The sequence below is a fragment of the Camelus dromedarius genome, chromosome 21 (genome assembly GCF_036321535.1).
Source record: "Camelus dromedarius isolate mCamDro1 chromosome 21, mCamDro1.pat, whole genome shotgun sequence".
Lineage (NCBI taxonomy): Eukaryota > Metazoa > Chordata > Mammalia > Artiodactyla > Camelidae > Camelus > Camelus dromedarius.
The window spans coordinates 38,045,909-38,073,624 of record NC_087456.1 but is presented as its reverse complement, the minus strand read 5'-3'; the positions used below and the strand labels follow the sequence as shown (position 1 = coordinate 38,073,624).

Below are 27,716 nucleotides of genomic sequence, written 5' to 3'. Positions count from 1 at the left end.
ACTAGGCTTGTTTCTTGGGCTGCTCTTTAAAATTTTATTTTATTTTGTTAACGGTCTGACTTCTGGTTTTGTTACCTTTAGAATGCAAATGTTTATTTCTTTCTTGATGTACTTAGATTTCTTTTTAAGGACAAATTATATTTTCCATGCCGCTTTGTAGTATTTGGAGATGATTACTTTTAGGGTGTAACTATTAGGCAGAAAATAGTTGGCTGCTCAGTAAATACTTTTCTAAGTCTCCTGAGTTTGATTAGAATGTATTTGATGGCTTTAATAACCTTCTTTGTTGCCCTCAAACATGTAACACTTGGCCATAGATGGGCAGGTTACACAGTTTTTTTCTCTGGTGTTCAGAAGTCAGGGATTTATTTAAGTCAGACCCCAGATGGCACAGTAGATACATTTTTCAACTTTAACTTCCTGTGGTTGTTAGTTTGATCCCTTCATCTGTATAGCCAAAGTGTAAAACTTGCAAGTGTTTCGATACAGTCAGCAGCTTTGAGTCAGCCTTTTGGTTCCACCTTTAGGAACAAGGTGGAACTTAAACACACATTTCTTTGTATGGTGGAGGTGTTAATGATACCAAGCTCTTTTTCTCTATTCCAACCTATCATTCTCTCTAATTTTAGGTTTTCTTGACTTTGGCTTAATCCTGTTGTTTTCCCAATTTCTTTGGCGTCATGAAATTTTTCTCTAGTTGTGATTCCTTGCCACCTTACATCTTTAACATTTGAGGGAAAGGCTTATCAATAGAAACATACTTGAGTGAAGGAAGAATTTAAAATTATTTAAAAAAAAATAACAGCTTTATTTAGCTGTGATTCGTATACCATACAGTTCATCAATTTAAAGTGTGAGATTCAATAGTTTTTAGTGTTTTCACAGTTTTACATAACATCACCACAATCAGTGTTAGAACATCATCATCCCCAAGAGAAAGCCTGTACCCAATTGTAACTACTTTTTAAGATGAATTTAGGATTCTACTGCTCAAAAGAAAAACTTTTCTTTCTCATTTGGTAGGAGGCTGGAGTAAGTCCTACAGTTTTAGTTAGAATGTGTCTTCCTTAAACGAAATTAAGAACAAACTTCATTTGTTGTAGTCTTTGAATGGGTGTTTAGCTAAATTTGACTTTGCCAGTGGTAAATTGGTCACACGAGGAGCCACAAACATCCATCTAGCTATACCTCTTAGTGAACTAATCAATAAATTAATAGTTTCTTAGAATGTAATGTGAGTGATACTACAAATATATGAGGGGGCTAAAGATTCACATTCCCCACCCCCTATTGGAAAAGTTTCCCTTCCTGCGGTTATAAAAAAATTTTGTTTAAACATGCAGTATAAACCTTTTTAAAGAGCAAAATGAATAGAGAATTGCCTTTGAAAAGTGTTAATGTTTTGAATTAAGACTTGGGGTTGAGTTCATTACTGAGACACTGATAACAAAAACTAGAGAAAATTAACCCTCAATTTCCTTCTTTGTCTCTAAGGTACTTAATTTTCTTTATTTCTGATTGATAGAGCCAATAGGAAACTTGCTTACTTATTTACATAATATAGGCAGATAGAAATCTGCCAGTGAGAGAATTTTCTTTTAGAAAGATAAAAACATTATTGCAAACTGTTTGATTAAAAAGGGGAGGGGGCGGTTTATGTGCTGTAAATGGGATCTTCTTGTAGGCTTTTGCAACCTCTCATTGTTTTAATTGGACCACACTAAAGTTTGGTTATAGAAAAGGATAAAGGGAGAGCTCATGCCCCAATATGAAAGTGCTAATTAATTAGGGTCTTGGATTTAGGTTACAGGATGCCTACTTGGGTACCTCCTTGCAAAGCCCATCTATGGATTTTAAAACCAGTAACCTAGAAGGACCTTGCTTTCCTCGTTGTACAATCCTTGCGTTGAGCTGTGGTTTGATGTTTCCTTTCCAAGAGAGTTAGATATGCTCTGGAGATTATGCTAGTATACCTGTTTTTAAGTGCAGAAAATCATTGCAGACTCAAGAAAAAATTAAATTAGGTGGGATTAATGTTGAGAACTGAAGAGGTGGCTATACTTTCCTTTTTGAAATTTCTAAGTTTGAGTCCTTTGAGAAGGAATCACCAGAGGCACACTGATGAGCCCCTTTGAAATGAGTGGGTCCGTGGAGTGATACTCTGGGAAAGCCATGTCACTGGGTCATTCTCATTTACTTTAGATTAAGTTTGAGAAACTGGTATCTGTATTTTAAACTCTGAGTTGTGAGAAATTTGTTTTATACACGAAAATTGTATGCAGCTTCACAAGGATTTCCTAAGTATTTTATTAACTGGTGTATCCTAGCATGGGATTAAAGAGAAGAATGAGAGACTACCTTTGTACACCTCAAAAAATTCTTCCAAAAATGCTCCCTTTTCTGTCATTAACTATTAGATGAGTTCTGTGGTGATTTTGGTTTTTCAGTTCCCAAGTTTATGAAGACTAATGAGAAGAAGCTGCCTCTAGGGCAGTAAGACATTTTTGTTCCATAATTGTAAGATTTTTGGAACAAAGATGTGGAATTTGACTGAGACTTTTTTTTTTTAAACATCAGATCTTTAATTCTGGACCATTCCTCTTGAAGCATCATTGCCATACACCTTTAGACATGGCCTAGAGTCATCCAGTCTGTTCGTCTGGGGAGTTTGTTTTTTAATCAGTTAAGCTTGCTTTCTAGACTAAGGACTAGTTACTTGTTCTGCAAGAGCCTTCATTTGCAGGGTGTACATGGAATTTTTTTATTATGAAAATTATTTAAGTATACCCAAAACCATAGAGAATATAGTCTCTTTACCTGTTTTTCTAGGTGTAAGAGCAGAAGGCAATATGGATGGATCTCTAGGTCCATCCATGTTGCTGCAAATGGCATTATTTTATTCTTTGGTATGGCTGAGTAGTATTCCATTGTATATTTATACTGTATCTTTATCCAGTCATCAGTTGATGGACATTGGGTTGTTTCCGTGTCTTGGCTTTTGTGAATAGTGCTGCTTTGAACATTGGTGTGCATGTGTCTTTTTGAATTATATTTTTCTCTAAGTATATGCCCAAGAGTGGGATTGCTGGATCACATGGTAAGTCTATTTTTAGTTTTTTAAGGAACCTGCATACTGTCCTCCATAGTGGCTGCACCAATCTACACTCCCACCAACAGTGTAAGAGGGTTCCCTTTTCTCCACACCCTCTCCAGCATTTATTGTTTGTAGACTTTTAATGATGGCTGGTGTGAGGTGATATTTCACTGTAGTTTTGATTTGCGTTTCTCTGACAGTTAGCAATGCATTCTGAGCTTTTTTTTCATCTGCCTATTGGCCATTTGTATGTCTTCACTGGAGAATTGCTTGTTAAGGTCTTCTGCCCATTTTTGGATTGGGTTTCTTGTTTTTTTGATATTAAGGTGTATGTATGAGCTGTTTGTATATTTTGGAAATTAGTCCCTTGTCGGTCACATCATTTGCAATTTGCCAATGACTTTCTTACTTTTTGTTCTTTTTGGTAGAGTTGCTTGTATTTTTCCAATTGTGTTTTTATTAGAATCTTCTTGAAAACTTTTCATTTTGGAGAGTTCAGATTCCAGATCTTTAATTCTGAGTTCCATTTGACTTCTTTTTGAAGAATTATTATTCTCTCTTAACTGCTCTAAGTTTTCTTGAGATGCGGCTTGTGTCTGTAAACATAGGTTGACATCTTCTAATTTTTCTAGTATATCCTGTCTTGCTCGTTCTTCACTCTCCCGTTGATACTGCTCTACTTGACTGTTCTGCCATATTCATTTCTATATGACTTTAAGGTTTACTACTTCTTGTTCCAATTTCTCTTTATTCTCTAGTTTTCACATTTCTTTTGCTTTACTTTCAGAGATAATAACTCCTGTTGAAGAATTTGATTTTTTGCATCCAGATGTAGACATTTTAAAGATGTAGTTTCCAGTTTTGTTGTAAGATCATCAATCTTATGTTTGAGCATATTAGTATGAATATCTATTTCAATTTGATTGGTTTTTAAATTTCCATGGAAACTAATCTCTCCAGTTTCATATTCATTTAACTTCCTTCTTGTCATTTTTAAGAGTTCCTTATATCTAGTAATCTCTTTTTCTAATTCATCATTTTTCTTTATTTCTTTATCCAGACTATATTCCAGAGATTGCTTTAACTCAGTTAATTTCTTTAATTGTTCCTTTTCATCCTCAAACTTGTACTTAACAGGTTTTTCTGAAGCTGTTCAATTTTGCCTGCTTGCTTTTTGATTGTAACTTTTAACTTGGAATTTTCAGTTTCAAGCTTTTCAAGCTTTTGCATGTGATCCTGTGCCTTCTCAGCACATCTCATGGTCTCTGTGTGTCGATCCTGTGCTTCTTGCAATTGACTTGTGATTTGACATAGTTTCTTTAAATCCTGTGCCTCATCTTCTAAATTAGTATAATAACGTGATATGACCTCCAGTGAAGCCTCCAACATGGACTGCTTCTTTAGGGTGTGAGCCAGTTCTTGTTGAAGCTGTCTCACAATGGCTTCTCTTTCTGCTTTCTCATTTTCATATTGATAACAATAAATGTAAAATTTAAGAAGTATTTTGCAGTTATAAAAATAAGCTTTAACAAGGAAAGTGTGTGTGGATTTTTTTTCCTATTATGTAAAAGGAGTCAGTATTTCTAGATTTTTAGAAATAAGTGGGTAGAATCTTGAATCTAACTTGAATCCATCATGACCTTGGACAAAGTCATTTCTTTTTCCAATGTATGCCTTCTCATCTGCTATAAGGAGATCTGACACTGACCTAGGGCTGCTGTCCAGATTAATTAATTGATGGATTGCAAGGAGCTTAAATCCCAAAAGCTTTATTTGCTCACAGCTAAGAAGGGTCTGGGGACAGATTTAGAGACAGAGGTTAGGGCCAAATACATAACCCTCGTTTTCCCTATAGCAAAAGAATTTTTAAAAGTGAAACTTGAAAAGCCAAAAGCCTAGTGTCATAACTAGAATATACAGAATGTAATTCTTCCATTGATTTAGATAAAGCTTTTCTGTACTTGGGTTTTTTAAAAAATTAATTGAAATAAAACTTTCAGGTAGAGCTGTTGCAAGCTATTTCAGAAAATGTGTAGTACATGTGTGTTATGCATAGCGTGTGTATATGGGCAAAAGTTTGTATTCACCGAGCTTTATTTGTTAAAAAGTGTTTAAGATTACTTTAATTTCCCCTAGGGATGGCTGTGATGCTGTGGAAGCCCTGCAGATGGAGTGCATTATGTTTTATCTAACAGTTTAACTATCCCAATCCTGCCTGACAAGAGGGTTAGTAGATTGAACCTTTAAATTACTTGTAAAGTGGGGAGAAAAGTACCACAGGTGGCAAGAAAAGCTTTACCTTTGATGCTCAGGGCAGAGCCTGATTTTGTTCTTTTAATAACAAGTAGGCAAACTTTTTAAAAACAAAGCTGATTAGAACGCCTATATAATCATACAAATCTGAATTCTCCTTTTTTATTTTATTTTTTTTGGTGGGAGGAGGTAATCAGGTTTATTTACTTATTTGTTCTTAGAGGAGGTACCAGGGATTGAACCCAGAACCCCATACATGCTAAGCATGCACTCTACCACTTGAGCTATATCCTTCCCCTCTGAATCCTCCAATTTTTTTGTTCAACTATGTATCTTCTGTTACGGGACTTTGTTTCTTAGGTGGACCCATATATGTTGTATTTCTCCTGGTGTGGCTTTTTTGTTTTTTTCTTCAGTCAAGCAGTTCACTCACTTCTGCTTTCTAGATGTGTTAAAACACTGTCTAATAATGGTATATATCAAGTTCTAAAATCTTTAAGAATGCTGAGTTTTTTAGTTGTGAGCTTGTAGCTAGGCTGAGCCTTCTCTTTACAGCTATGTTTCTCATGTGGCCCTAGGCAGATTTTTCTGTATTCCTGTGTTAATTCTTGCCACCTCACAGCTTGAATAATTTGTAGTGTTAGAGAACTCAGTTTAAACCTGTATTTTCAGCACTTAGTGGGACTTTTATTCAGCATGTGCTCCTATGAGGCATACAGATACCTGAACATCTGCTCCACCCTTCTAACTCCAGGGACAAAGAACAAATCCCTATCAAAACCGCATAATTACAAGGTCTTTAAGGCAAAATCCTCCCAATTTTCTGTGCGGTTGTACCAACTCGTCATTTGGTGACATTTAAACCAGATGGGAATGGCTCATCTTCGCCAGGCTTTAACTTGGATGGAAGAGTGAGGATCTTTTAGGATTAGTACTTTGGTATCTTTTTATTTGAGGGATGGGGGTTGAGGGCATGGAAATGAGTGAGGTCTATGAAGCAAATTTTGGGAGTATGACCTCCATTTTGTGAAACTCCAGGTATTCCAAGCTTTTTCTTCTCCCAGAGAGGCTGTTATCCAATATTAGGACGCATTTTGGACAAATTGAGAATAGCCACCAAATTTTCAAGTGAAAGGCTGGCCTCAAGGATTTGTGTAGGGTGTGGATTTGGGTTTTTTAAAAATTGTACTTGATGGCAACCTCCTCTGGGTTCCTCTCTATAACCACGTTTTTTTTCCCCCACTGCTAGCCTTGCAGCTTTTCCCATCTTTTATGTATAAAATAGATCTTTGAGTTATGTGATAGTTAATTGCTCATCAAGATTTTTTGAGGGCAACAAGGTTTAAAATTTGATTTAAGATCTAAGATAATTTGATTTTGGAGGTTGGTATTAACTAGCTAGGAAGTGAGAACTTGCACAGAATAGAGATTTTGTGGAAGGATTGTGGAGCTGGAATCCAAACATTTGGCTTTTGATGTATGTTCCATTACTTACATGTTATCCTTGAGCTTCCAGCCTTGGAGGTCATGACTTGTTTTCAGAGTTTTATTCCATTAGCCTGCCTTATGAAATGAGGATAATTCTGGCTCTCCTTTATATGATAAGGCCTGAATGTGCTCAAGGTCACCTGACCACGAAGTGGTGGAGCCTGGCTTAAGCTGACACAGTACAGAGTTAGTGCTCTTGGCCACTCTTTATGCTGCCTCTTACATATCCACATGCAACAGGGTTACATGAGATGGTTGGTGGAAAGTTGAATCTTACTTTTTTTAATTGAAGTATAGTTGATTTACAATATTGTGTTAGTTTCAGGTACACAGCAAAGTGATTCAGTTATGTATATACATATTTTTTTCCAGCTGCTTTTCCATTATAGGTTATTACAAGATATTGGATTTTGTTTCTCATGTTAATACAGTAAATCCTTGTTGCTTACCTATTTTATTTATGTAGTTTGTATCTGTTAATCCTGTACTTCCCCCTTTCCCCTTGGTAACCCTAAGTTTGTTTTCTGTGTCTGTGAGTCTTTCTGTTTTGTATATAAATTCATTTGTCTAATTTTTTAGCTTCTGCGTAGCTTAGTGGTATCATACAATATTTGTCTTTCTCTGTCTGATTTACTTCATTTAGTACGATAATCTCTAGGTCCATCCATGTTGCTGCAGATGGCATTTCATACTTTTTACGGCTGAGTAGTATTCCACTGTATATATGTATAAATATACACACCACATCTTTATCCAGTCATATGTCAGTGGACACTTAGGTTGCTTCCATGTCTTGGCTGTGTTGTATGTGGTGCAACTGTGAACATTGGGGTGCGTGTATCTTTTTGAATTAGAGTTTTCGTCTTTTCCAGATATATGCCTAGGAGTGGGACTACTGAATCATGGTAGCTCTATTTTTAGTTTTTTTAAGGAACCTCCGTTCTATTTTCCATAGTGGCTGCACCAATTTACACTCCCACCAACAGTGTAGGAGGGTTCCCTTTTCTCCACACCCTCAATCTTTTTCTTTTTGCTTACACTTTCTATTCTGGTAGGCTGCCTTTTTTTCTGATAAGTTTAGCAAAAAAACATTTTTGTTAACTTAGTTCTTGCTGCTAAGGTAGGGCAATTTTATAGATAAGCTGTGCTGAGAGAAGTTAAGTGACTTGTCTAAGGTGCACAGGTTTTAAAGGACAGATTGGGGAATTCCAAACTTTTGCTTCTAAGTTCAGTGTTCCTTCTAATACATGGTGGCCTGTGGCTTCTTTCAGAAAGATCCTAGAAATTAGCTGCGCCTTTTTGGGAAGGAGAGTATGATCTTACTTTGCTTTCTTTTGGCTATCCTAATATAGTATAGGGAAGTCAAAAATTGAAAGCTGCGTATATATGATACCAAACTTTTTACAGTACCATTTCATTTTGTCTATTATAGTTGTCTATAAAATTTGCAAAATTTTAAATAAAATTTTTTTAGTTTATCAGTATGTATGGGCTTAGTCTTTTCATCTACTGTTGGTTGGCTCATTTGTGTGGAAACCCCTGGCTCTTCAATTTCAGTGACCACTCAGCTTCAATTAGAAGAGTATGTAAGTAAGAAGCTCCTCATCATGCTTCTTTGAAAGCTCTGCTAGGTTTGAGAACTACCGGTTTGGTATTTCCTTGATGAGGTTAGGCAGCTGTTAATATAAGGAATTTTCTTACCTATTGACTTTGAATTAATAGAAATTCTCAGTTCTACTGCAGGAAACTAGGAAATCCTTTTTTCTTGGGGGTGGGGAATGAGGGTTATTTATTTAATTTTTAATTTGACAGAGGTACTGGGGATTGAACCCATGACCTCGTGCATGCTAAGCGTGTGCTCTGCCACTAAGCTATACCCTCCCCCCTGGGGAATCCTTTTTGTTAGCTCTGGTGAATGAAGAAATGAGTTGGGTCCTTGAGATTGGTTATGGGTTCAGTTCAGTACATTTATTGATATGTCAGTAAGTGCCAGGAATTGTGTTAAGGTTCTACAGTTAACAGCTTTAACTTAAGGGAACTTATAGTTTACTGATGAGAAAGATCTGCAACCAGATTACGTAGTATGAGGTGTGCAAGTAATGGAAATTGTATATAGAATGGTTGAAGATGTTAGGGTTGGGGGGACGTGGAGGTGGGTGGAGTATGGGGAAGGGGCTGCCTGGGGTGTCGAGGAAGGCTTTGGGGTAGGGGGAAAATAGTATAGAATGACATGACAACCCCCAGAAACACCAGCATTTAAGGAATGAAGGGGATCTAGCTGGAGGCTGCAGGAAATGTGCTGGGAAGCCAAAGAAAGAAAAAAGCAGCTTTGTTGAGAGTCTATATTTCAGACTTAGGTGACTTCTTGGTGATGGTGTTCTTAGGTCTCAACTCTAGACACAGCTGTAAAAATCCTCTATTTAAAATCTGGAAAAGTAGATAATAGAAGAGTTTTATAGTGTGTGACCCACTGATACCAGGCAGCCATTCAAATCAGAACCAGTTTTCAGGCTGGAACTTCGTCATATTTTAGGTTAAAGTGGGTTATCTTTTAATTCAAATTGATTATTAAATGTGGCAGTAAATGTTAAAGAAGTAAGACAGTGCTATCTCTACAACAACGCTGAGATAGAAGGTAGATTTATTTTAAGATATTTGGACTTAAGACCTATTTACCATCCTAAATTGAGCTTACTTATGTATTCGTATATCCTTTTCTCTTTCAAACAGGAGATCTAGCCTTGAAGCATGGGTCAGGATTATAGTATATTTATTGAACAGACAAGCAGGTTGTGTCAGTATCAGATGATTAGATGATTAGGGATAAACAGAGCAGCTTGCTAGCAATTCCAGTTCAGGTTCAAGCTTCAGTCTTTTACTTCACATATGGCCATTAGGGATCATACATGTTCTAAAATTATTTCTACTTTTATTGTTAGACTCATAGTTAATATGTCTTAATTGCAGCAGGACTGAATAGCTGTTAAATATTTGTGTTTAGTAGAATATATGGCTTACTATTTACACTTTTTTTTTTTTTTAGTACAATTGCAGATGTGTCTTCAGATGGAACATCAAGCAAAACAAAAGATTTCTTAATCCTTTAGTATCTTCTCTGAGGCTCAGGGTGATTTTTAGTGTCACTACTTACTGTCCCTTTCCTGACCTTGATTTTGAACCTCCAGGAGGGACCAGTTTGTGAAGTACTAAAGGTAGAGCATGTGTTTACAGATCTAATGAGGCCTTAAACTTAGGGTGTGGGATGTTTAACTTTCTCTGCCCTTGGTGCCCAGGTAGGTTTGGGTGTTGCTGTGTGAAGGTTGAGGGGACAGAGTCCAACCTCATTCTTAAAACCTCTTTCCCTGAAAAATCATTTTTGGAACCTTTCTGAAGTGTGTAAGCATCTCTTCACTTTTGCAGTCTCAGTTTTCTGCCAGAAATTGTCATTTTCTCACTAGGATCCTAGATATGAAAGCAAACAGTCAAAACTACTTCTTAAATAATTTCCTGGGAGAAAAACTGGCAGTATAGCTACTTGATCATAATATGGCTTAGTGCAGGCTTATTGAAGTAGTATTTGCACCACTTACAGTTGCTATAGAGGGAGAAATTTTTCCTGGACTATTCAGTGACCGTATGATGTCTATGAATGACCTGAAATAAATATGCTTTCCTGTTAACTGTTTATGATTGACCATCATATTGTCAGCCCATTTAAGTGGAAGATGATTTGTTCTAGGGGCTTAACTTTCTTAAGATTCCTCATTGGTGAATTTGAAGAGGATACTTTCATTATAGACCTGATACAACTTCTGGGATATGCCAAAAGTCTGCATGAATCCCTCCAGGGAACTTTGTCTGATATCTGTTCAGGACATTTTGGAGGAGTAGGAAGGCCTGCATTTGATCCAGTTATTCCCTTACTCTTACTGTGTACAAACCAGGTGGTACTTAGCTTGTTCCTGTGGCAGGGCCTAGAAGGGAACTGTTTCTTTGAGGTTTGTGGAGCAGTATCAATGCTAGGACCATTTTACATTTTCATATGGCTTTAACAATAATATATTTAAATCATTTAGAAGCCCTGTAAATACAGATAATGTCAAAGTTTTATTAAAAGTGGTGAAAAAGGAACTTACTGGGACTAATGCTTAAGTAAATACCTTGGCATGTCTCTTTTTTCTGGTATATTTTTATTTACCAGTAGATGGTTCATAGAAATAGTGCTTTGCCTTCCTGAATATTTAATATTCAGAAATTAAAAGATTCTTTTAAACAAAAAGTTGTGTAAAACCAACAATTGGCTTCTACCAGGCCCTACCTATAGGAATTATAATTTTAACAAAAGTTCTTATCCCTTGGTATTTATTATCTTAATACAGCTATTGGAAGTCCGTATATGTTTGCAATTGACTGCATTGGTATTTTCAGGATCTTTTTGGTGGTAGGACTTTAACACAAGTCCAGAACTTACATAGATGAACTTGGCTTTTACCTAATGTCCCTATTCTGTTCCAGGATCTCATCTGGGCACCACATTACATTTGATTGTCCTGTCGCTTCAGGCTCTTAGCTGTGGCAGTTTCTCAGATTTCTTGTTTTTGATGACCTTGACAGTTTTGAGGAGGGCTGACTGGGTGTATGGGCAATTGCTTTTTTTCTTTTCTTTTCTTTTTTTTAAAGGGGACATCTATTCTTGCAGTCTTACCTGTTGGCTGTGGAGAGATTTAAACACTAAAGCTGTGAGAGTTTTTGTATCACCTTAACTAAGTAAACCTTGTGCTATAGTATGAACCTCACTTGATAACAATTGCCCATACCTAAATAAGGAACATGATGTGTTTTTACTAAAATATTGTTCCCTTTGTTTCCAAATTGTTTGTTTATATTGAAGTATAGTCAGTTACAGTGTATCAATTCTTGGTGTACAATGTAATGTCCCAGTCATGCATATACACACATATATTTGTTTTCATATTCTTTTTCATTAAAGGTTATTGTAAGATATTAAATACAGTTCCCTGTGCTATACAGAAGAAATTTTTTTTAAGTCTGTTTTTATATATAGTGGCTAACATTTGCAAATCTCAAACTCCCAAATTTGTCTCTTCCCACTCTATTTCCCCTGGTAACCATAAGATTGTTTGCTATGTCTGCAAGTCTGTTTCTGTTTTGTAGATGAGTTCATAGTGTCCTTTTTTGTTGTTGTTGTTACTTTGTTTTGTTTTTTAGATTCCACATGTGAGTGATATTATATGGTATTTTTCTTTCTCTTTCTGGCTTACTTCACTTAGACTGACAGTCTCCAGGTCCATCCATGTTGCTGCAAATGGCATTATTTTATTCTTTTTTATGGCTGAGTAGTATTCCGTTGTATGAATGTGAACTTCTTTATCCAGTCAACCGTCAGTGGACATTTAGACTGCCTCCATGTCTTGGTGTTACCAAATTCTTGTCACCAAGTTTTCTTCATTGGCAAATTTTTAGTAGTCAGAGCTGTTTTGATTTTATACTTTTTAATCTTAAGCTTTATAGAGACATTTAGAATTAATTTTCCTAATTAGAATTTTTACTTGTTCACTAACCCTTGTTGAACATTGTAGTACTGTTCTGTGAAGATAGTTTTCATTTAAAATTCTTCCTTAATAATCATTTTTACATTTGGCTATAGAGCCAGGACACACCATCACCCCCTGCCCCCAGTCATTCTTAAAATACAGTCTCAGGCTCTTGGTCATGTTGATTTCTTTTTCCTGTAACTGCTGTATGTAAAATATGACCCTTGAATGAAGCTGAACCAGGCTTCCTAGAAGGTATGGATGTTTTGTTTGTAATGAATAACATTGGAATGTAAAGGAAAAAACCTAATGTCCAATAATAGGAAAAATTTAAAGTATCAATACAATTAAATATTAGATATTCACAGTATAGTAATAAGTAAAAGGCTATATAATTTTCTTTTGGTTTGAAATTATGAAGCATTTTAGAAAAATAGTGAAGGATGTGTACCAAAATGTAGCAGGTTTTTCTCTGAGATTATGGCTGATTTTTTCTTTATATATTTTTCCTGAAATTTAAGTAATAAGTGTTACTTTTGTATTAGGAAAAAAAGTATTTTAAACCTATCCTATTGCTTAGCCTTTGTCTCCATAACAGAATGTGCAGTCAGGAAATTTTGCACAGTGGACATACAAGAAATGGCTTGATTAGTATAAAATACTGATATTATTTAACCATATGTAGGCTTGCCCACTACAGTGTTGTTTTTTAATGTTATAGAAGTTGAATTCCATTGCCATTCCAGCAGCTCCTCTCAACAGATCCATTGTTAACTGCCTCTACCCCTGAATTAATATACCTAAAACGATCTTATAAGAAGCTCTTTGAGGGGAGGTGTAGCTCAGTGGTAAAGTGTAGGCTTAGCATTCCCAGTACCTCCATTACAATGAGTAAACCTAATTACCACCCCCCCCAAAATAAATAGATGAATGAATGAATAAATGAAAAAATTTTAAAAGCTCTTTAAGCATGGAAATCTGACAGTATATTCTCTGACGTTAAAAAGCAAGGTGCATGTATCAGTGCTGGAAAAAGAATACAGCAAACAATCGATTAATGGGGCTTGAATAGTATATACTAATTTACGAATTCCATTTCATACAAATTTATAACGAAGATTAGAGAATCAAAAACCATTGTGTTTAAAAAAAAGAAGGAAAAAACCATGTGTTAAACATAACCAATCAAAAACAAAAACAAGATTGCCTTAGGCTTACTGGAAGCTATAAAGGTTTGCAACATGAAAATTTCCTAATCAGTAACACTTTTTGACCATTTACTTTCTAAATGCCAGGCACCTGTCTAAAGGCTTTGCGGGTATTACTTCATTTAAGCCTCATGGTTTCCTCTGTTTACTTGTATCTAAGGTGCAGGGAAATTAACGTAGGTCAGAGCCACACAGTAGAGTTAGGATTTGAACCCAGACAATGTGACTCAGAGCCTCCCCTCTTTAACGTCTGTTTCACTGTACAGGAGAAGGCAGTGGCATCACTGTGGTTTAAAACTGAGCACTGAAGAAATGACAGATGAGGATGATATAGAGGAGCCCCTCCCCCTTTTTTTTTTACTTGATATACATTGATTGCTATGACTTTCTTTATTGAGTTGAATGTATAAAATAGTGAATATACAGAAGGATTTAATGCATAACATATATAACTATCTTTAAAAAGCCAGGATGCAAGTTATAATAAAAAGTTCTGTTCTCAATATACTGTTATTTCTTTTTTAATGTTGCTTTCTTTTTTAAAGGTTTTATTTGTTTATAGTTATTCTAAAGTATTTGCTATATTTAGGGGTGCCCTTTCACCTATGTAGAAATTACTATGATGAAAAGTGCTAGTTGGCAGTTAAATATGAACTGGAGTCAGTCTGGAAGGGTAGGTTCCTTAAAGGTAGAGATCAGAGGCCAGATGCTCCTTGAAAGTTGAGGTTGCTTTGACTTCTTGCTAGAAAAAAATTGTATTTCAGTGGTCAGAACTTAATGTAATGTAATACTTAATATTTTTGGTTTATAATTTTTAAAAACCTTTGTATTTGTAATTTCTGTTCTCACCCTAGTCCTAAAGGTAGCTATTGTTTGTACTTTTCCGATGGAAAAGTTGGGATTCCTCAAGGGGTAAAGAACCAAAATGCAAACTCTGGTCTTCCGACTTTCAGTGCGTTGCTCTTTTTTTCTGTCCTAGTTGCCTGTTGACATTCTGAGGAACAAGTGTCTTATTTGTTATTATTGTGCTTGATTAAATAAAAGGAGAAGGGATTGAAAGAATGTGGGTTGGGGTACTGAGATAAGAACTTGAAGGCACAAAATTTTGGGTTTTTTGGGAGGGGTAATTAGGTTTTTTTTTTGTTTTTTGTTTTTTTTTAATGGAAGTAACTGCGGATTGAACCCAGGACTTCATGCGTGCTAAGCACACGCTCTGTACCACTGAGCTATACCCTCCCCCCTGCCAAGGCACAATTTTTTTTTAATGAAAGCCAGTACCTTTTTTTGGTTATAGACCCCTTTGAGACCCTGGTGAAAACTGTGAACCTTCCCAGAAAAATCCATATACATTCAATTCTATTTATAGTTTGAGCCTCAGATTTAAGGTATAAAAGTGTGGTTTAGTCTAAAAAAAGAAAACCTTCAAAGTGTTTTTTTTTTTACCAGTGACTCACTAAGGACTGGAGATCTTTAAACTTTGAACAAATGGGTGGCTAATTAAGCTGCTTGGTACCAGGCCTGCCCTGAGGGAAGTAAGAAGCAAGGAAGAAGCCACAGCACTATCTAACACATTTTATTTGTGTTGGGAAGACTGAATGAAGCCCTTTGTGTTACAGAGGGCTTTCCTGATAGACACCTATTAGTGTCATTGTGAGTGGCATTGGACCCCACGAGGGGTTCATAAATAGTAACTCTGTTTTACAGTTTTAAAATGGGGACTTACAATGGTTACGTGGTGCCTCGAACCACCTCTTGCATTTGTGCTGGTGCATTAAAGACGCCGTACTGACATAGTCATTAAATTGATGAGACAGTAGTCTTTTAGTGTTTCATATATGTGTTACTCAAATCTTTATTAAGGTTGACAAATTATATACTCAACAGAAAGCTTTTCTAACTTGCCTTAAAATACTAAGATAAATTCTTTGGATTCTTAAAATTTGCACTACAGTTTTGTGTTAATTTTGATAACATATAAACTTTAAGAATCTGCATTGAGAACACTGAGTTTAAGTCTGGTGGCATTGGATTAAAATCCTGTGAGTGCATTTATTCAGTGATGACTGGGTTTGGTAGAACGTATGCAATTAGAAAAATGCTTTGGTCCTTAATTAATGTTATTCTTTGTAAACTAACTGGAATGTGCTTTTGACACTGATTTTTTTAATTGGTTTTGTCTGCAGGGAGTCAGAGAACCAACTTCCGTAGTAGCTAGCCCCTGTAGAGAGTATACTTTCTTATTTTGCTGATTATTAGATCTCAAAGTGATGTCATTCTCTAGAAGGATTAAAACGGGTATTCTAATACATTAAGTATGTGGGTTCTAATAGTGGATCATTTACAGGCAAATTTTCATGGTGTTTTGAAAGATCTTTAGTACCCTGTGAAAGTTATTCTTGTACTGGCCAATTTTATCATTTTAGACATTTTTCCTCAGTTAAAAGTGCTAAAAGTTATTGTTGCTAGGTTAGCGTTGGGACTAAGGAAAATGTTTACTTGGTGTTTTTCAGGCCTCTGAGGATTTTGAAACTTTGATGTCCTCCTTAACTGCCTTCCCAAGGAATATATTTTTAATGCTCAGGAAAATAATTGTGCTTTTAAATAATAACAGCTGTACTTTTATTTTGAAAGGGTTGAAATAAAACCATTTTAAAGTTTTTAAAGGAAATTAAAATGAATTTCAGGAGGGAGATTATATGGAACTCCTGCAGTCCATACCCAGGTGGTTTGGAAATGCTGTTTTTATGTTAGAAAAAAATGATTTTATGAGCCATTGTGTCAGTAGAGGCTAAAAATTTTGGTTAGATTACACGATACTCCTTTTAGAGACTTAAGTGTCAAACTAGAAATTACAACCATGTTTCCAAATGGAGATTTTCATTGTTTGACTCCTTAATTTGAGAATTCTACTCTTGTTTGGAAATTTTCACTTCTTAGAGGCTCTTTCCTTCTCTGATGGCTTTTTCCACATGTAAAAGTCATGGCCCAATGAGGCCAGACTTTGCCAAGGACATCTTTGTTGTAATATGACAGTGAGCATTGCCAGTAATATGTAATTCTTTTATTAAAGTAGAGCTTTGTAGCTGACAATGAAAGTCTCAAACTGAATGATATTTATCCCATTTTCTCTCATTCTTTGTAACCAGAAGGGGAAACAAAGTTTGCAGTGATCTGTTTCAGGAAGGAATGATCTTCTGAAATAGTTTTAGTTTTAGACGTATTATACCTAATCTGTGAACTTTCTTAGTGACAGATGTGTACTGTTTTCCTTTAGGATTCATTTTATTTGAAAAAAGCTTCAGGCTAAAACAAGTGTAAATTATACAACGCACATAGACAGACACATGCATACATACATACATGCAAAGGCACAACTCACCTTAGTTTGTAAAACTTTAATATACAGACTTCAGAGTCCACTTCTGTATCATTGTGTTTTGGGGCTAGAAGGCATATTTTGATTCATTGGAGGATATTTTACATTACCTATAAATCTTAATCTATAAAAATTTCAGATTACTTGGACAGTATGTTAATCATTTACTTGTATATTCTGACACGTTATCTTTGATGTATTTTTGGTCTAACCTTCAACCCAGATCACTTCATTTCAGAAAGCCTGCAGCATTTATAAAGTGTTAGACAGCAAAACTCTGAGCAATAGTCTTCCTATTAGCCTGCTGTAGGATACTAAGCAGTATGATTTCCTTCTGCTGAGTTGGATTCTGTATAATTAAACACATTGATTTCTTTATCTTTAGTTATCAAGGTAAACAAAAATCACTTTAATCTTTCTGACCCAGGATGAAGTAGGTAGTGTTTTTTAAGTTTATTGGCAATATAGTAGATCTCTAACTGACATTTAAACATGAGCCATAGTCTTTGTTGAAGAGATGGTGTAACAGCATTGAACACTTGAAGGCTTATCTGTAATTGACTTCTTAAAACAGTACTGCCATTTTTTCTTTTTCCTTTTTTTTTTTCTTCCTCTTTGGGGGATGGTAGTAAATAGCTTTGTACTGATTTGTAATGTCATTTTTTCCATTTTTAAAAAAAATTGTGGTAAAATTTAATCAACTCTTTAGCATATATTTAATCAGGCATTGCTGGAGGGTGGGCATTTTCACTCAAGACTGTCACAAAACCAAAATCTTTTTGTTAAGCTACATATTTTGTTAAATACTGTTAACACAAATTTACATATTTTAGTTTCTTACTCATCCAGTATTGGCTGTGTTTCCATATTTAGAGCATCTAGATATTCTTTATTCCAGCTGCTGAGTATGTGGTTACTATTTACAGATGTACCAACATTTGTATTAACTTGTTCTCTTAGTCTAAAATAATTTATTATTTAATAGGCATTATTTAGTATATTTAATATATTTCAGATTGTATTTAAAATGGATAAGGAAGCAAAAGAAAAGTTACCTATAATCCTCCCAAAGACAAACCACTGTTAATCTTTTTTGCTGTCTCCTTCCAATGTTTTTTTTTTCTTCCAAAGTTTTCTTTTTTTATCACATAGCCTGATTTTCTGTCCTCTATAACATATATGAGGAAAATTTTCAGTGTCAATAAATAGAGCTATACAACAGCATACTTTTTTTTTTGTCGTTTTAAACATTGTGTTGAAATATTAAACTAATACATAATACAAAGTATACCATTGTAACCAATTTAAGGGTGCAACTGAGTAACATTAAGGGTACATTAAGTAACATTTATAATGTTGTACAAACATCATCACTGTCTGTCTCTGGAACCTTTTCATTATTCCAAACTGAAACTCTACCTGTTAACACAGCATAATTTTTATACCTTCAACTACTTTTATTGTGGACATTTGTTTCCAGTTTCCCCTACTTACAACAGTTCATACACATACTCCTTCTTGTCTGTTTCTTTATATTAGCAGTTCTTCCAAGATCCTATATCAGTAGATATGTTAAGGATGATTCTTAAAATTGATTTTGGATGTCATCCCCCCCCCCCCCCGCCAAAGAACTTATCCTCAACTTTATAATAAAGTTTAATGTTACTAGGTTACATATGTTAAAATACAGTTCGTAGATAATTTGAGATTAATATAGCTGTTTTGTAAAATGAGAGGTACTCATGGAATTGAGGATTCAAAGTCTCTTGCATAAATTGGTTATTTTTCAGTGGAGGTTGAGGCTCAGTGACATCGCTGGTTGAAAGGATGCGAGGAGGGGTGTGTGCAGGATGTGCCATTTATTTGGAGAAAGTTAATCATACATGTTCTGCTGTTCTGGTGGGAAAAAGGTTAAGAAACTACTACCTTATGTTCTATTCTGACTGGTTAGAGATAACATGTGCTTTACTTAACTAGGGTTTTCACTGTAAAACCATTTTTTAAGTGTCAGAATTATATATTTTTCTAATAAAAGCCTTTGCTTCTCCACTAGGATTGGCAGCCACCATTTGCATGTGATGTTGACAAACTTCATTTTACCCCACGTATCCAGAGGCTGAATGAATTGGAGGTAATGTGTTAACTACTGTTCTGGTTGCCTGTATTCCAGAGGGCCTTCTTTGAAGTGACTGTCACAGATCTAGTGGTTTTAGTGAAGCTGAAATGTGGCTGGTAACTGATCATCACAGTGAAACAAATGGCAGTAAGCCTTTGCAGCAAAACCAATTTCAATAAAAACACCGATTTTTGTCAATAATTGTCAGCCTATTAATTAATAAATGCATTTAAATCCTTCTAAACCTAGGTGAACCAATTGAATTTAAGTTTTGAAAAGCACGTACTTTCAGAACCATTTAGTGGAAAAAACTCCCCAGCTCTTGTATTTCCAAAATGCATGTTTTCAGTTGGATTTAATAATACACTTTACTTTCCCAAGGAGGAATGAGGAGTACAGGGGATTCCCTAGGGAAGAGGTAGTGTTTCTTCTTTAGTCCCTGGGTGACTTAAGTCCTAAACTGTATGCAGGGTGAGTAAGGCTTGGATGTTGGTGGTATGAAGGTACAGTGTTTACATGAGTGTTTTGCTCATCTCGTTTTTGTATTGAGCCGTGTTTTGTTTTTCTGTGCTAAAGCAAACATTCTTAACTTAAATGGAACATATAGCCACTAGAATTCTGTGGAAGTTGGCACTAGTAGCATCCTAGTACATGTGTTTTCAAGTATTTCACTGTGTTTTGAGCTTGAAAGAGCTTGAAAGATAGGGAGATGGGTATTAACTTTGATGTGGTTGGGAATATCTGAATATTTATCTCAATTTTGGTCTTGTGCAACGTGAAACTCTTAAAACTGACTTACATTTTACAAGGAAGGGAAAGAAAAAAGACAAAATTAAAAAAAAATAACTTGTAGGTGAAAGTAATCTGTTAAAGGAATAACATTTGAGAAAGTTTCTGGTTTTCTGTTATCTTTAGGTTATCAGGACTTATTAAAATTGATGCAGAATTACTGTTATAAATCTGTTTTTAGATTTGTGTTTGAGCAAATAAGAAAATTTGTACTTGGAGAGAACAGGCCTTTAAAATACCCAAATTGTAAAAAGACCACAGGGGCTCTTACATATAATACTCTTTAGATGATGCACCTTTCAGACTGCCTGCTTACGGAGTCCGGGGAGGGGGGCTAACTGAGGGTTTAACTACTACTTGCCTGGTACATGGTAAGGGCTGAATTAAATTTCTCTTGGGTTAACATATAATTATTTAACAAATCTGTATATTTTGGGGGCAGTTTCTCTGTTTGAATTCATAAATGGTATTGCAGTTAAATATTCTAAGAATGAAAATACTGCATTCACAGGTTATAGATGGGAGCTTTATAATAAGCTAGGTGAGATTAAAACTCAATTCTTTGTCATTTAGGCTCAAACTCGTGTAAAATTAAATTTCTTGGACCAGATTGCAAAGTACTGGGAATTACAGGGAAGTACCCTGAAAATTCCACATGTGGAGAGGAAGATCTTGGACTTGTTCCAGCTTAATAAGGTAAAAAGCCCAATGACCAGCGTTCTCAGTAATTTTCTGACGGCATGAATTTGATCTTTGCTTTAAAAAGAAACTTGCTGTTTGAAATATGTAAAATGAAATTCTTCTTTCAGTTTAGTGCATAATTGGTGGCTGCTTGTGAGGTCTGATAGCCTTGTCTTGTGAAATACTTTGCTGCCACCGGTTTTTTTGGTCATTTGAAAACTTGGTTAACAGTCCTATTAGATTATGCCTTTCTATTTTATTACAGATAAGACAACAGAGGCTTCCAGTGTCCAAATTGACCAAGCTGAAAAGACTGAGCTTAATTCTATACTTGAAAGTTCATTTAAAGCCTGTGTTCTTTCTACTAGACATGCTGCCATTCTTCCTACTTCTTAGTTTGTGGAGATTTTTAAAGGTCATTGTGTTGAACCAAGTGTTCGGACCCTTTCTTTATTAGAGATTTCATTGTTAGTTTAGTTCGTTCTCATGGAAAATCTTTACTGAGGGGAACTTTCCTTTAGGGAACTGAGATGTAGCTTTTGGAGCGGTATGAAATGTTCATGGACTATGCTGTCAAAATCAATGTTTTAAATTTATAGTTTAAAATTAATTGTGCATCTGTATTTTCTTTTGATTTGGAAAGTGTATTTTTAAAAGATGACCACAGCCAAGAACATTTTGTTCTTGGAGTCATACCTAGGCATAGGGTATTAGAAGTGACTTCCATGTAGGTGTTTCTAATTTCTTTTGCTGTTTTATTTAACAGTTAGTTGCAGAGGAAGGTGGATTTGCAGTTGTTTGCAAGGATAGAAAATGGACCAAAATTGCTACCAAGATGGGGTTTGCTCCGGGCAAAGCTGTGGGCTCACACATCAGAGGGCACTATGAGCGAATTCTCAACCCCTACAACTTATTCTTGTCTGGAGACAGTCTGAGGGTGAGTGTCGGGGCTGGCCTTAACCTGCTTTATTTTCCTGTTTATGAGTTCATGGTCTCTTGGGGGAGTGAAAAGGCCTTGATTATGTATGTATGGAAAACATTGTTTAGAAGACTTTTGTTTTGTGGATTTTTTCCTCCAACATTTCTGTTCTGTTTTGAGAGCACCCATACCAAGAAGCTTGTCTTTGGAATGAATAAGGTTGTAGAGGAAATACTCTTGTTGTCAGAAGCTAAAATCTGCTTCAGTACAGATGGTCCTTTCTCACAACGAGCAGTTAGTCATTATCTACTTGTTATTAGTCATTATCTACTTTTGAATTCACTTACTATTTAAAATATATTCCTGGTTGTCACATGAAAGTACAACAAGTGAAACAACTTGCCTGCCCGCTCTTTTGCCAGCTGAGATCTCCAACTTGATTTTCAGAGAGAATGTTGGTATTGGTAGAGAGGAGGGGCCTTGGTAATGCTGGATAGCTAAACGGATCCCTCTTGTAATATTTCCGGTGCAACCATGTTTGTTTCCTTACAGAGATGGTATTTGCAAAATTATTCAGATAAAACTTTTGTTTTAATTAAATGCAAAACAGTATTATAAAAACTTTCTACTTATTCTAGGCCCTGGTAGAAAAAAGAATGTCATAATTGTTTACACCCTTTGAGTTACTCTGCACTAGAGCAATGAGCCCTATAATTTTAAGAATTGTTGCTGTGCTGTAGAAAGGTAGGAAGATAGTAACATAGTTTTAGAGTGTAAACTGCTAAATACACCTCTGTCTTGATGGACAAATGTCATCTGTAGCACTTAAGTCCTATAGATTTTCATAGCATTGTATGTTTTTTTTTTCTTTCTCCCTTCTTGATTCCAGGTGGACTTTCTTTTCAGCCTAGAAGAATGTGACCAATCTAATATTCAGAAGGTTGTTAGGTTTTTAAAAAAAAGTACATTGTGTGAATATTTACTGAACCCATGGATGAAATTGTTTAGAACGTTGCATGTGGAACCTCTAGGCCTCTGTTTTGTAGTCAGATGTAGATACAGTCGCCCACAATAGATTTTCTCCTTTTAACTTTCCTGTCTCAGACGAATGAGGGAAGGAGTCTGTCTGCTTTACGGGTTGCAGCATTTTAGGAACATCTCACCCATGTACTTAAAGAGGCCTGTGATTTCATAGTTGAAAAGCATCTGAGCATTTTTACATGTCATAGTCTGAAAGGGTTAGGTATTTAAAGATACTCTTGACAAACATTGCGCCTACAACACAGACGCCTGGTGAGGGGTCTGCTGTGTACAGGTGTGTTCTAGGTACTGACACATGTGCATCATAGGAAGTCTGAAAACAAAATTATGATGAAAATAAAATCACTCCTAATCCTCTCACCTGTTTCTTCTTTCAAGGCTATTTTTGGGCACACATGCATACAAATTGGGACTGTATTCCTTATACATAATGTTGCATCCTACTTTTCTCCTGCTTAACATGTCATTGTATTTTTTTTGTTTCTTTTCAATTTTTATTTATTTATTTTACAGTATCATTTTAAAAATTAAAGTATAGTTGATGTACAATATTTTTTCTTTTCTTTTCTTTTTTTTGGGTGGGGGGAGGTAATTAGGTTTATTTATTTATTTGTTTGTTTTTAGAGGGAGTACTGGGGATTGAACCCAGAACTTTGTGAATGCTAAGCATGTGCTCTACCACTTGAGCTATAGTCTACATTCTACCGCCTAATGTTATATAGTATAGATACACAATATAGTGGTTCTAATTTTTAAAGGATATACTCCAGTTATAGTTATTATAAAATATTGGCCATCTTCCTCAAGTGGTACAATACATCCTTATGGCTTATTTTATACCTGATAGTTTGTACCTCTTAATCCTCCACCTCCATCTTGACCCTCTTCCTTCCCTCTCCCCACTGGTAACCACTAGTTCTTCTCTACATCTGTGAGTCTTTCTTTTCTGCTATATTCACTAGTTTCTTGTATTATTTTAGATCCCACATGTTAGTGATACCTCACAGTGTTTGTCTTTTCCTGTCTGACTTATTTCACTCAGCATAATGCCCTCCAAGTCCATCCATGCTGTACGCTAGAAACTAATACAACATTTTAAATCAACTGTATTTCAATTAAAAAGCAAATGACCAACCAACCCATTTAAAACATGGGCAGGAGAACTGAACAGACGTTTTTCCAAAAGAGGGAATGCAGATTGGTTCAAGAGGAACAGGAAAAGTTGCTCAACATTACTAATATCAGGGAAATGCAAATCAAAACCACAATGAGACATCTGTCAGAATGACCAGCATCAAAAAGAACATAAATAACAAATGTTGGCAAGAATGTGGAGAAAATATGTCATTGTATGTTTTTGAAGATAATAGTTTTTAATGACTCTGGCATTCGATTTTTATAGCCGGACATTGATTTGATTTCTCCTGTTGTTGAATTCTTTGTGCATAAATTTTCATGCCCATTTCTGGTTTTTTTAAATAATTCTTGAAGGAAAGGAGAATTGGAATGTATTTTTTAATTCACACCTGTTAGAGTGACCAGAATCTAGAACACTGACACCACCAAATGCCGGTGAGGATGTGGAGCAACAGGAACTCTTTTCCTGTTGGTGGAAATACAAAATGGAACTGCCACTTTGGAAGACAGTTTGGCAAACTTCTGAGAAAACTAAACATGCTTTTATCATACACTCCAGCCATCACATTCCTTGGTATTTACCCAGAGGAGTTGAAAACTTCTATCTACACAAAAACCTGCACATGGATATTTATAGCAGCTTTATTATTCATAATTGCCAAAACTTTTGGAAGGAGCCAAAATGTCCTTTAGTAGGTGAATGGATGAACAAACTGTGGTACATCCAGATGATGGAGTGTTATTCAGCACTGAAAAACAATGAGCTGTCAAGCCATGAAAAGACACGGATGAACCTTAAATGCTTATTTTTAAGTGAAAGAAGCCAATCTGAAAACACTGTATATACTGTATAATTCCAAGTATATGACATTCTGGAAGAGGCGCACAGCTGTGGAGACAGTAAAAGATGAGTGGTTGGGGCAGGAGGGCAGGATGAGTAGGCAGAGCACGGAGGATCGTTATGGCAGTAGTACTCTGGGTGGATGCCCTGCACTTGTCCAAACCCACAGAGTGTACAGCACCAAGCAGGAACCCTCATGTAAACTGTGCACTCTGGGTTTTGTATCAGTGGAGGTTCGTCAGCTGTAACAAATGTTCTTCTACTCTGGTGGGGCTCTTGGTAATGGGAGAGGCTATGCGTGTGTGGGGTGGGGTGTATATGTGAAATCTAGGTACCTTCCTTTCAACTATGCTGTCAATCTAAAACTGCTCTTGTAAAATAAATTCTCAGTAAAGGAAGGGAAAAGGTGCACAATGAAGGAACTATTGCAAAAGGGTTAGCCCAAAGTAAGTTTTGGGAAACTTGAGAAAAGTTGAGTGGCAGTGTGCTGGTATAATAGGAGAGAGGCCTCAGTCTTGCTTCCCATGTTTTTAAAATGTCTTAAGGGATTGCTCTGCCTCTGTAGGATGATATTTGTATGGCACAAGGATGTTAATCACCTCTAAATCCCAATTTCTCAAATAAAGGTTTAAGAGTTGGCATGTGACAGCATTAAATATAAAACATACACATCAGGTGTGTGTTTTGAATTGTGATTTGAAGCAGTCTCTTCAGATACATTCTAAAAAGCTTCTGAGCTTGATTTCACCTTAGTTGTCCAAAGTCCTTATAGAACCAAGCAGGCCATGGATTATGGAACCACATATAGAATATCTGAATTTCTGACCATCTGCTTAATAAAATGCCTGTGATTGAACTCAGTTCATATCTCCACAATCACACATAATTTTAGGTCTCAATGGAAAGTTTATGATACATAAAAGAGTTTAATTTAGATGATGGACAGGTTTTATTCCCATCTGCATGCTTTCATTAAACATACTCTAAATGTTCAATTGAGGACTTGTTACTGAATGCAGGGTGATATTCCATACTAATTTAGTTAACATTTCCAGATCAAATCAATGTATAGGTTTAATTAGAGTGAGCAGAATATTTAATATTTACAGGTTGTGCTCCCAGTAGTAGATTCATTTCTTGTATAGCGTATCAAGCAATCTGTAATGGTATTTTTTTTTTCCAATTTTTTTTTTGCGAGGGGAGGTAATTAGGTTTATTTATTTAGTTAGTTTTTTTTGATGGAGGTACTGGGGATTGAACCCAGGACCTCATGCATGCTAAGCATGTGCTCTACCACTTGAGCTGTACCCTCCCCTATAATAGTATTTTTAATAGTACGTAGTATTTCTTAAATGTTAGTAATAGATTTCATTAGGTGGTTTCTCTGTGTTTTCTTTTGTCCTTTCCCCCATTCTCTGGATTCTTTCTGCAGAGGAAGGAGCCAGTCTTGTTGGTGAGACTGTGTGGTAGTAATGGTGCCACAGAGCTGAGGGTTCTAGAAGGTTATTATTCCAGTGCGTCTCATCCAAGTGTAGATGATAAAAGAGACTGTGTGGTTATGATTTGAAACTTGCTTTCAAAAATGCTTCTTGTGATGTTTGTAGGTCTTTTTATAAAGGAGTAGTATTTACTTGAAATTCATATTTGATTCACTGGTATTATTTTGTTGTAATGGCATTAAATATCCTTTTTCAGTGAGCTTAGAATCAAACTAAAGAGAAATCAAAGAAAAAAAGAGACTCTTGTATGATCAGAACTGCCAAGTTACTGCTGTGGGCCCATTAACCTGTGCTTTGTGAGTTAGACTTTTTAGGAATATATTAAAGTGAAGGAAAGCCCTAATTAGAGAGAATAGTTAAATGACCTGTTTTTCTCAATTCAAATGATACCTTTTTAATAACAGATGGTTGCTTGTTATGCTCAAACCTACAGGATTATGGAAAGCTGTTTTGGGAACATATAAGGGGGCCTTTCTAACAATTTGGGCCTTCAACTAATTGACATTTACAAGCAGGGATAATTGCAGCTGGCTCCTAGGGAGTGCCCAAGCCTGCTGTGGTCTGTTGTGACCTGGTGACATTGACAGTTAAATGAGTCAAAGCAGCACTGTTCACCTGCTGAGAAAAATTCAAGCCATTGCACCTGTGTGTGTGTGTGTGTGTGTGTGTGTGTGTGAGTGATTGGTAGCTATGGACTTTCTTTGTGTTTATTTAGATTTTAAAGATTGCAGGCCTTTTAAGTATTTCCATAAATAATTATAAAATACACTCCGAAAAAATCTGGTACAGTTCTCTTAAGGTCAGAAAGGAGGGAAATTCATCAGTACAATTGTGTTTTATTTCCAGTGTCTGCAGAAGCCAAATCTGACCACAGACACCAAGGACAAGGAGTACAAACCCCATGATATTCCCCAGAGGCAGTCTGTGCAGCCCTCGGAAATGTGTCCCCCAGCCCGACGAGCAAAACGCATGAGAGCGGAGGTGAGAGCCTCGGGAGGTGGATCAGAGAGTTCTCGAGCCCCAGAGCTAATGTCTGTCTGACACTGGATTTCTCTCATGCACGTGCTCTTTATAGCATGAACTTTAGTAACCCCACAGAGGGGTGCTGTGTGTATTCTGGCTTTTACACTTGGGGGGACTGTACTGTCAGAGGGGCGAGGAATCAAACTTTGCCAGGTTTATGCTTCCTGGACAGTCAGCTGCTGATTTAATGGTCAGGCCTTCGGAAGACTAGATGTTCATTGGGATAGTATTTGGTTGGCCTCACGAAGCTGGGCAGTGTTCACTGGGGAGTATGGCTGGGAGGTGTGATGTTGGGAGATTTTTGCTGAAAAGAAATATATATATATATTTTTTTAACAGAGAGGTTAGAAACAAGCTAGTGAAGCTGTTTTTCTTAGACTTCCTGAAGAGGAGTGTGGCATCTATGGCAAACATTTATGTTAAGACAGAAAATAATTAGGCAGCAAGGGGGCAGGGGATTTAATATACAGAAAATGTGTGAGATAGGAGGAGTGAGAGACTAGTAAGAAAGACAACTTGCTTTAAGATCTTTCTGCACTAAGAGGTTTCTCCTGCTAAGGGAGGAGAGTATTTTCCCAGTTACTTTGTTCCCACACAGAGGTGTGAAGGTTTGGGGTTCCTGCCTGGCTTGATAGCAGTCAGTCGGTGATTAATGTATTAGGAACCATTTAGAGCTGGGAAGCCTTGTGGCATTAG

General features: G+C 36.1%; 1 protein-coding gene across 2 annotated transcripts in view; it reads left to right on the top strand.

Annotated features, from left to right (window-relative positions):
- Window positions 1–27,716, top strand: part of KDM5B (lysine demethylase 5B) — a 68,800-nt gene that overhangs the window by 2,845 nt on the left and 38,239 nt on the right. The window contains exons 1-5 of one of the 2 annotated variants that reach the window (XM_064477345.1): window positions 5,302–5,320; window positions 19,028–19,105; window positions 20,453–20,575; window positions 21,327–21,497; window positions 26,844–26,978. In XM_064477345.1, coding sequence (XP_064333415.1) covers window positions 21,396–21,497; window positions 26,844–26,978 — 237 coding nt within the window. In that variant the 5' untranslated portion in view covers window positions 5,302–5,320; window positions 19,028–19,105; window positions 20,453–20,575; window positions 21,327–21,395. Of the gene's footprint in view, window positions 1–5,301; window positions 5,321–19,027; window positions 19,106–20,452; window positions 20,576–21,326; window positions 21,498–26,843; window positions 26,979–27,716 lie in introns of those variants that run through there. The other variant, XM_031438286.2, reaches the window with a different exon arrangement.